Here is a 10,714-nt window from a genome sequence, read left to right on the forward strand (position 1 = left end):
AAATCCAAATGCTGGCATTGTCCAGAAAAATTAACAGGTTTATTTATAATTTATTTATAATTGTTATAAAGTTGAACTGCTGAAACATTTTGACTTGCATTAATGCTTTATGTCCCCACATTTATAGTAAAAATTCACACACAAATGACAGTGGAAAACCTGCCAATACCTGATTTCTGTCCCCTATTTTTCCACTTGCAATCATATACTTAGGTACCTTTTGACCCCATGGAAAAAAAATATCTAACGTTCAGAACTACCAATAACAGGAAGAAGAGAAATTTTTTTTTTTAAAGAATGAAATGTTTTCCATCATGGTGGATTCTTAAACACGTTCTCCACGCATGCGGCGCGCTAGCTGGATGTCTTCTGGCATAATGGTGACACGTTTGGCATGGATAGCACACAGGCTGGTGTCTTCAAAGAGACCCACCAGATAGGCCTCGCTTGCCTCCTGCAAAACACCAATAGCTGCACTCTGGTAGCGCAGATCTGTTTTGAAGTCCTGAGCAATTTCTCGCACCAGACGCTGGAAAGGAAGTTTGCGGATCAGAAGTTCGGTGGACTTCTGATAACGTCTAATTTCACGAAGTGCCACAGTACCAGGCCTGTAACGATGAGGTTTCCTCACCCCCCCCCCAGTAGAGGGCGCACTCTTGCGAGCGGCTTTTGTAGCCAGTTGCTTCCTTGGTGCTTTACCACTGGTCGATTTGCAGGCAGTCTGCTTTTTAGGAGCCATGGTACAGAAACCTCCTTACTTACCCCCTTCTCCTTCGGCTAGAGCTCGGTGAGCTAGAGGCGGCGCTGGCATTGGCGAGCGACGGCTGAACATTTTTTTTTTTTTAAGATTTTATTTATTTATTCATGAGAGACAGACAGAGAGGGAGGGAGGCAGAGGAAGAGGCAGAGGGAGAAGCAAGCTCAATCCCAGGACCCTGGGATCATGACCTGAGCTGAAGGCAGACTCTTAACTGACTGAGCCACCCAGGCGCCCCTGATCTGAACATCTTGATACAAGAGTAAAATTTCTAATATATACAGGAATGGATGGCTTACATATTCCTCGGTTTATACTCATTCAAGTATTGCACGAATTTTACTGAGCACCTATTATGTGACAACCACTAGGCAGATGGCAGTGAATGATATGGTATTGAAGGAATGCAGATACCAAATGAGCAGATAAGATAAATGCTATGTCATGAAGGCTATGAAATAATAACAATAAACATTATGTCTCAGAACTGAGCATTTGATGGCAGAGAGTTCTGAGGTTACAGTCTCTGGTTAGAACTTGCAGCAGACAACTTCCACATTGGAGGATATTCCCTATTCTTTATAACCAGTCAAGTGGAGGCAAAGTGAGAATCCTCTTTTGAACATGAAGGAGTAAGGGTTAGGTGGACCTAGAGAACACTGATGGACAGAGAGAGTGCCTTTTTAAGGAAGAAGCTCTGTGTCTGCTTCAATACATAAACCAATGGGCTGGGGAGGCCTGATATATACCATAGAGCATGCCCAACATTATTTAAGATATTAAAAACAAAAAACCCTCATGCTTTAAAATCACATACACAGCCATAGACACATTCCCTAAAATATCTAAAGACTGTCCTAATTTTGCTTGCTGGTGGATCTTTCAGGATTAAATGACCACAAATTACAGCCCTTGGTGAGCTGCAGGATAGAACCATTTACTGACTATAAGTCAAGTGAATGTTGAGAACCTCTGTCAAAAATGTTGAGTTTGATTTTAAAGATATTCTCTCTGGCAAAAAAAAAAAAAAAATATATATATATATATATATAGAGAGAGAGAGAGAGAGAGAGAGAGGACCTGTTAGACAACAGGAGTCTGCTTGAGTTTCTCTCCCTCTGACCCCCCTCCTGTACCCACTTGCATGAGAGTGCACGCTCTCTCTCGTTAAAATAAATAAATAAATCTTTAAAAAAAATGTTCTCCCTAAAGACGCCATCATCACAGCTGTCCTTGACCTTCTAAGAGGTATTAAGATGCAGATTCTGTAAGATTATCAATAATTGGATCCAACTGAGTTGTGACATAACCAATTCTTAAGCAAAGCCTGAAGAAAAATTAATAAAAGCTGCAAACAGCAACACACAAAGGAATGAAACTGGATCATTTTCTTACACTACAAACAAAAATAAATTCAAAATGGATTAAAGACCTAAATGTGAGACCTGAAACCATAAAAATCCTAGAAGAGAACATAGGCAATAACTTTTCTGACATCGGCTGTAGCAATTTTTTTTCTAGATACGTCCCCTAAGGCAAGAGAAACAAACTAAAAAATAAATTATTGGAACTACATCAAAATAAAAAGCTTCTGCACAGGAAAGGAAACAATCAACAAAACTAAAAGGCAACCTACTAAATGCAAGAAGATATTTGCAAATGGCATAGCTGATAAAGGGTTAGCATCCAAAATACATAAAGAAGTGATACAACTCAACACTCAAAAACCAAATAATCCAATTAAAAAATGGGCAGAAGACATGAACAGACATTTCTCCGAAGAAGACATCCAGATAGCCAACAGACATATGAAAAGATGCTCAACACCACTTGTCATCAGGGAAATGCAAATCAAAACTACCATGAGATACCACCTAACTCCTGTCAGAATTGCTAAAATCAGCAACACAAGAAACAAGTGTTGGCAAGGATGTGGAGAAAAAGGAACCCTCTTGCACTCTTGGTGGGAATGCAAACTGGTGCAGCCACTGTGGAAAACAGTATGGAGGTTCCTACCCAATGAGAAATTGAACTACTGGGTATTTGCCCAAAGAATACAAAACACTAATTCAAAGGAATACATGCACCCCTATGTTGTTGGTGGCATTATTTATAACAGCCAAATATGGAGGCAGCCCAAGTGTCCATCAATAGATGTGTGGATAAAGAAGTGATATAATTACTGAGCCATATAAAAGAATGAAACCGTGCCATTTGCAATGACATGGATGGAACTAGAGAGTATGATGCTAAGTGAAATAGTCAGAAAAAGACAAATATGATCTGATTTCACTCATATGTGGAATTTGAAAAACAAAACAGGAAAGGGAAAAAGAGAAAGAGACACACACACGCGTGCACACACACACACACCAGGAAACACTCTTAACTAGAGAGAGCAGATTGGTGGTTAGCAGAGGTAAGGGGGGAGGGAACGGGTGCAATAGGTGATGGGGACTAAGGAGGGCCCTTGTCATGGAGAACACTGGGTGATGTATGGCAGTGTTGAGTTACTATATGATACACCTGAAGCTAGTATGACACTGTATGTTAACTAACTGAAATTAAAAATTTCTTAAAAAGTTGCAAACTATCTTATATTGTTCATGAAATATTTTTCCCTAAGGTTATAAAAAATATATCAATATAATGGATTATTCTGACCTAAAACTTACCTAACCTGGAGTAGCAAATATATGTGTGTGATATATGTGTAAGAAATTCTAATCGAAAGAAAATAGTTATGGAAATTACCTGTCAATTATGACCTTACAAATTAAAACCATTCTATGAAAATTCGTGCAATCTTAATTTAGAAATGTGACAATACATTTTTAAAAATATGGTGTGAAATTAAATGGAAGCAATTACTTGCTCAGCCAATAAAGAAGCAAAGCTTGGCTACCCATCTGACTCTAGAACATATTTAATGGAATCCTTCGGTAAGATGACACCAGCTTCTTTTTTCTCCTGGGATCAACAGATTATGAGAGGGAGAGAAAAAACACCTTTTAAAAGTACTGTGTCTAAATACTTTGATCAGATTTCAATAGTATCTAATTTGTTTTAGCAAAAGTTAAGTGATTTACTCTAGATTTACACTGAAAGTTGATGAAACCAGGCTTTCTCAAGGTGCTGAGAGATTCCCATGTCTGCTCACCAGAATAAGACGATAAGATTTAAGTGAAGTGGCGGGTCATTCTCAGGATCCTCTACCTGCATTCCTGCTGTGGTGCTGGGGAGTTTTGTTGGGGACTCTACAAATTGTTCACCAGACCCTCACCTCACCCTCAGCAGAGCATCATCCAGGGCAACACGGGTGGCTGGAGCCAGAGTCAGAGAATCGGGAGGATGACTTGGGTCTCTGGGACACTAATCATACCCCCGCAGGCTGTGCCCCAGAGCGGCTGCGCCACCCAACCCCACGGGCCCGGCCTTGTATTGAAGGTAGATGATTTTGGGGGTGCCTGGGTGGCTCAGTTGTTGGGCCTCTGCCTTAGGCTCAGGTCATGATCCCAGGGTCCTGGGATCGAGCCCCGCCTGCTTCTCCCTCTCCCACTCCCCCTGCTTGTGTTCCCTCTCGTGGTGTCTCTCTCTGTCAAATAAATAAATAAAATCTTAAAAAAAAAAGAAGGTAGGTGATTTTGGACATAATTTATACCAAAGGATAGGAAAGATCAACTATCCTAACACCGTACTTTTACTGGGAGGCGCTGGTTCTGTCTCCCACTGCTGGCTCAGAAGAGCCTGAAGTTCCCCAAGGTCTCAGAGTTACCGCTTTCTCGGTGACGATTCTCTCCTGTTGGTGCCACAGGAGCCATCGTCCAGGTGCCAATGTCTTTACAGACATCGATTGCTCTGCTACTAACTGGACTGAGCAAACGCGGCCCGAGCCTCTGCTCAGTAGGGAGCACCGTCCTTGGCACGAAGAGGGATGAGGAGCGGACTCCTCGCACCTACAGACAGCACGTGACCTGTGCTCACCGTTGCGTCAGCGAGTGTCTGCGGCGCAAAGGCTACGTGCGGAGCGTGCGCCTACGTTTTTATTAGTGGTTCATTAGTTCTCCTAGGGATCCCATGACGTGTTATTATCCTCCTATCATCATCATTATTATTATACCCATTTTCCCCACGAGACCATTTGGATTCCGAAAAGTTAAGTGACTCCTTATAACTTGTCTTCTCCAGTGTTTCCCATCACCCCGTATGCTTAGTCGGCCCGTTTATCCGGCAATCTCCCTCTTCCTCTTCCTATACCTTGCTGCCCCAAGTGTGTTCCATGGACCCCATCTGGGCATCACCTGGGAGCTTGTTAGACGTGCAGAGTCTCGGCCCCACCCAGACCTGCTGGACCAGACTCTTTATTTAACAAGCCCCCCAGGCAGTCTGCCTGCTGAGCTCTCAGCCCAGCTGCTCGTGAATCACCAAAGGAGCTCCTGCTACACAACCCCTCTGGCTCCCGTCTCTGCAGGATGCAGCTCTGTAGAGGGAAAACAACTTGACTCCATAAATTTTGGTTTGTTAAGTGCCAGGGCAGCTTATTACAAGGCGATTTCAACTAGAAGGCAGTTTCCTATCACAGACATTGAAAAAAACTGTATTTCCCACACAGACCTTACATTTAATGATTGAGTTTGCAAACATTTATCACTATGTGTTATTTGCCAAGCCCTGTGTGCGGTGCAGGTCTCAGTGGTTTCCCATGGGAGGTTACTTCCTGCATATCAGCCAATTCCTGGTTTTAAAGTTGCATATTTATAATAAATTGCATCTGCAGCTCTCTACATGTTGCTTTCTTATTGATCCATTCATTTAGTCAACAAATATTTGAGGAGTGTGTGCAAAGCATTGTAGAAGTCCATTATGTTTACATGTACTCAGCTTTTACCTTAAATTATCTGCTGAAATAATTCTTCAATGGGTATATATATATATATATATATATATATATAAACATATATCTAAATATATATATAGGTATATATAATGGTATATAATGGGTATATATATAAAAATATATACAATGGTATATATATAAAATATATATCTAAATATATATTTATTTTATAATATATAATATATATATTTATCTAAATAGATATATATTTAGAGGCGGGTAGAGGGAGAGGGAGAGAGAATCTTAAGCAGGTTCCACACCCAGCGCAGAGCCTGACACAGGGCTTGATCTCACAACCCTGAGATCATGACCTGAGCCGAAATCAAGAGTTGGCAATTAACTGACTGAGCCACCCAGGTGCCCCAATGGGCACATATTTTTTTTAATGAAGTTTTGTTGTTGTTTTTAAAAGCAGTAGTAAATTTATCATGGACTTTATGGCTAATAGAGTTCTTTAGTTTAAGGATTTTAAAACTTTTTACTAATTTTTTCCTTGGAGAGCTGTCCCAAGGAGGAGTCAACTTAAGAAACAAAGACGAAATTACTCAGGATTTATTGCCTCTATAATAATTTAACTTCTATGCTTTTCAAAATCAGCAGGAAAAAAGAAAAGACACAATTTAATAGTATAAATTTAACAGTGCTTAATTTATTTGATTTTATCCCAGGATTGACCTTTTATATAATGACTCTATTAGAGTATCTGGCACTAAACACACATGATAAATTTAAATATTTAAGTTCTCCCTTTCACATTCATGTGCCAAATTAGCAAGTGTCATCAAAGTCATTCACTAGAAAGCGCTTCTTTACAGGAAGCTATACATCTAAAAATCCCACAAGGGACTGACCCACTATAAAGAAAAGCATCTCATTGCATAATTTAGTATATGTATTAGTGTTTTCCAGAGGGGAAAAAAACAAAATGTGTAAATATAAAGAGAGAGATTTATTATAAAGATTTGGTTCACGTGATTATGAGGCTGGCAAGTCTAAAATCTAAAGGGTTGGCAAGCAGGCTGAAGACCCAAGAGAGTTCATGTTCCAGTTCAAGTCCAAAGGTGGTGTGCTGGAGCATTCTCTCTTGCTTGGGAGAGGTTGATCTTTCTGTTCTACTCAGGCCTTCAACTGATTGCATTAGAGCCATTCACATGGTGGAAGACAATCTGCTTTACTCAGTGTTTACCTATTTAAATGTTAGTTTTAGCCAAAAACACCCTGCAAGTTGACACATAAAATTAACCATCACAGTATAGGAATATTACAAGACACAAAGCCTTCTGAGACACAGAGAATATTTCCTCTTAGCTCTGAACTATACAATGACTATCTCTGGGGACTTTTGGAGAGTCATTAGATACTAAAGACAGGCTAACAAGTCTGGCTCACGCCACTTTGAAAGATGTTTAAAAAAACTTTTTAAAAAAGAAAGTCATCAAGCCCAAGAAGTTTGTAAGAGGTAATTGGTGATTTTTAAAATCAAAACTACTTAGGTAATTTCCATATAATTCAGTGCAACTAAGTGCTCAGTTCTATGGGCTTTGATAAATGTATGTACCCCTGTAACCATCACCTAAATCATTTCCATCACTCCACAAAGTTCTCTATTTATGGACCACTGTCTTTCTGCCATGTAACATCTTTAGTAATGCATAATATATTTTAATTCTTATTAAACATTTTGAAGTAGGCAATATTATTCCCATTCTAAAATTAAAAAGGAAAATTATAGAAGGTCACAGCATTTGTCCAATCAACCAGCTACTTACTCAGTGATAATGTTCGAATTTGAACCTGGGCATGCCAATCTCTCCAATTCCTTAACCACTGCAGGGCACTAACTCCCCAAATACTTCAGCACCACACTTCTCATTTGCAACATCAAATCTGGCCAGTTCCATGGGCAATCCACACTCAGCATTCCCCTTCCTCCATTTACTCTCTTAGGTAGTTGTGCACTCCTCTGTCATCCTTATCATATTACAGTTGGCCCTTGAACAATAATGGGGTTAGGGGTGCCAACCCCCTGTGCAGTTGAAAATCCATGTATAACTTTTGATTTCCCAAAAACTTAACTACTAATAGCCTACTGTTGACCAGAAGCCTTACCGGTAACATAAACAGTTGATTAACACATATTTTGTATGTTATATGTATTATATGTTATACTCTTACAATATATTAAGCTAAAGAAAGGAAAACATTATTAAGAAAATCATAAGGAAGATGGGGTGCCTGGGTGGCTCAGTCAGTTAAACCTCTGCCTTCGGCTCAGGTCATGATTCTAGGGTCTTGAGATCAAGCCCCATGAAGGGCTCCTTATTCAGCAGGGCGTCTCTTCTTCCTCTCCCTATGCCCCCTCCCCCTGCTCATGCTCTCTCTCAAATAAATAAATGAAATCTTAAAAAAAAATCATAAGGAAGAGAAAATACATCTACAGTACTGTACTGTATTTATTGAAGAAAATCTGGGTATAAGTGGGCCCACACAGTTCAAACCTGTGTTGTTCAATTATAATTTCTTCTACTTCTTTAATCCCAGAGACTACTCTGGTGATCTGAACATAATGGCAATTCAATAAATGGTCGCTAAATAAATAAAACACAGTGTTATAATTTTAAATATTTATTTAAGTTTTCCTGTTTTTGAATGCTAATGAGGAACATTTTAATTACTCTTTTCATGTGTCTGGATTGGTGCAGCACTGTGAATCATAGAGACATGTTTCTAAAGAAATAATCCTAAAAAATAAGGATTATAATTCTGAAGAATAATACTAAGCTTCATTTGGAACAATAAGAAAATAACAATTAGAACCTCCAATTATTGAACATTTACTACCTAACATGCCCTGCTAAGTAATTTATTTGCTTATCCTCATTTGGCAATCAAAAACACAGTCTCAAAAATCAGATTTCTTGGGCTCAAATCCTACCTCTACTTCTTATTAGCTATGTTTCTTGTGTAAATTATTTATATCCATGTGCTTCAGTTTCCTCATCTTTGATATGGGATAATAATTACTACATACCTACATAATTCATGAGACTTGAACAATTAAAAATGCTTTAAAAAGTGTCTAACACATACAAAGCAATCTTGTTTTATTATTCTCATTAATTTTTTATTTATTTTTGAAAATATTTTATTTATTTATTTTTGCGAGAGAGAGAACACGAGCTCTCATGCAAGCACAAACAGGGAGGAGGGGCAGGGGGAGAAGCAAACTCCTTGTTGAGCATGGAGTCCAATGTGGGACTCCATCCCAGGACCCTGGGATCATGACCTGAGCCAAGGGCAGAAGCTTAACCGACTGAGCCACCCAGGCGCCCAACTCATTAATTTTTTAAAAAAAATTATCAGTTATCTTGTTATCTTTCTTAATTAATTTATAAAATCAAGAAGAATACTGTGGTTCATACTACCCCCACAAAAAAATTTAAGTTAAGATTTCGGAATGATTTTTCCCTGAACATATTTTTGACAGAATCACCACATCATACTCATGTACAAAACACATATCTGAACTGAAGAACTGTACTAAATGTAAAATAACATCATTAATAAATAAAGTCATTAACTCTGGAAACTTCATTTTAAAGCAAATACTGAGGTGAGAAAGCCTAAATGGCAGAACAATAATTCAGAATTCTCTTGGTTGATGCTAGGGATGAGCAAGGGAGTAGATCTGCATTTTGTGGGGTTATTACTAAAGGTGAATATTTAACTAAGAAAAATGCAATATGGCAAAAGACTGAATTTTTTTCCCTATAATCAGTAGCAAGACAAAGAGGTCTGCTCTCATCACTTCTCTTCAACATTTTACTAAAGAGGATAGCCAGGGCAATTAGGCAAGAAAGTAAAATAACATGCATCCAGATTGGAAAGAAAGAAGTAAAACTGTCTTTATTTTAAATTAATATGATCTTGTACCAAAAGAAGGCTAAGGAATCCACTAAAAAACTACTAAAACTGGGGCGCCTGGGTGGCTCAGTCATTAAGCGTCTGCCTTCGGCTCAGGTCATGGTCCCAGGGTCCTGGGATCGAGCCCCACATCGGACTCCCTGCTCAGCAGGAAGCCTGCTTCTCCCTCTTCCACCTCCCTGCTTGTGTTTTCTCTCTCACTGTCTCTCTCTCTGTCAAATAAATAAATAAAAAATCTTTAAAAAAATAAAAATAAAAAACTTAAAAAAAATAAGTTCAGCAATTTTGTAGGATACCAAAATAGATACACAGATATCAATTGTATTCCTATATAATACCAAAGAGCAACGTGAAAATAAGATCGAGAAAACAATAATACTATTTAAAATGGCATAAAAAGTAAAAAAAATATTTTGGAATAAAGTTAATAAAATAAATATTCATGGAGCAGAAGATTCAATATTGTTAAGATGGCAAACTGATCTACAGACATAGTGCACACCCTATCAAAATTTCAGCTGAATTCTTCGTATAGTTTGACAAACTGAACCTAAAATTCATATGGAAATTCAAGAGCCCAGAGTAGCCAAACAATTTTGAACAGGAAGAACAAAGCTAGAGGACTTGCAATTCCCCATTTCAAAACTTACTTCAGAGAAACAGTAATCAAGACAATATGGTACTGACATAAGAACAGACATACAGATCAATGGAATAGAACAGAGAATCCGAAAATAAACCCTCACATTTACAGTTAATTGATTTTTGGCAAAGGTGCCAAGACAAGTAAATGGAGAAAGAATCATCTTTTCAACAAATGTGCTGAGAAAGCTGGACAGCCATAGGCAAAAGAATGAAATTGGACCCTTACCTCACACCATATACAAAATTAACTCAAAATGTATCAAAGACCTAAATGTAAAAACTAAAACTACAAAACTGTTAGAAAAACATAGACATACATCTTCATGATCTTGGATTTGGCAATGATTTCTTAGATATAAAACCAAAAGTGTAAGCACCAAGGAAACATGGATAAATGAGACTTCATCAAAATTCAAACTTTTGTGCTTCAAAGAATACTATGAAGATACTAAAAAGGCAACTCAGAATGAGAGAAAATTTTTGTAAAACAT

The 10,714-nt window shown here is 38.3% G+C and overlaps 1 protein-coding gene across 1 annotated transcript; it reads right to left on the bottom strand.

Moving 5' to 3' along the window:
- Nucleotides 1–325: 325 nt before the first annotated feature.
- Nucleotides 326–739, bottom strand: H3-5 (H3.5 histone). Its single transcript, XM_028113208.2, has one exon. It carries the CDS (start codon nt 737–739, stop codon nt 326–328), a length of 414 nt encoding a protein of 137 aa, XP_027969009.2.
- Nucleotides 740–10,714: the final 9,975 nt, after the last annotated feature.

This window comes from Eumetopias jubatus, unplaced genomic scaffold, assembly GCF_037043125.1.
Source record: "Eumetopias jubatus isolate StellerSeaLion01/CBP00866 unplaced genomic scaffold, mEumJub1_p1.0 scaffold_8, whole genome shotgun sequence".
NCBI lineage: Eukaryota > Metazoa > Chordata > Mammalia > Carnivora > Otariidae > Eumetopias > Eumetopias jubatus.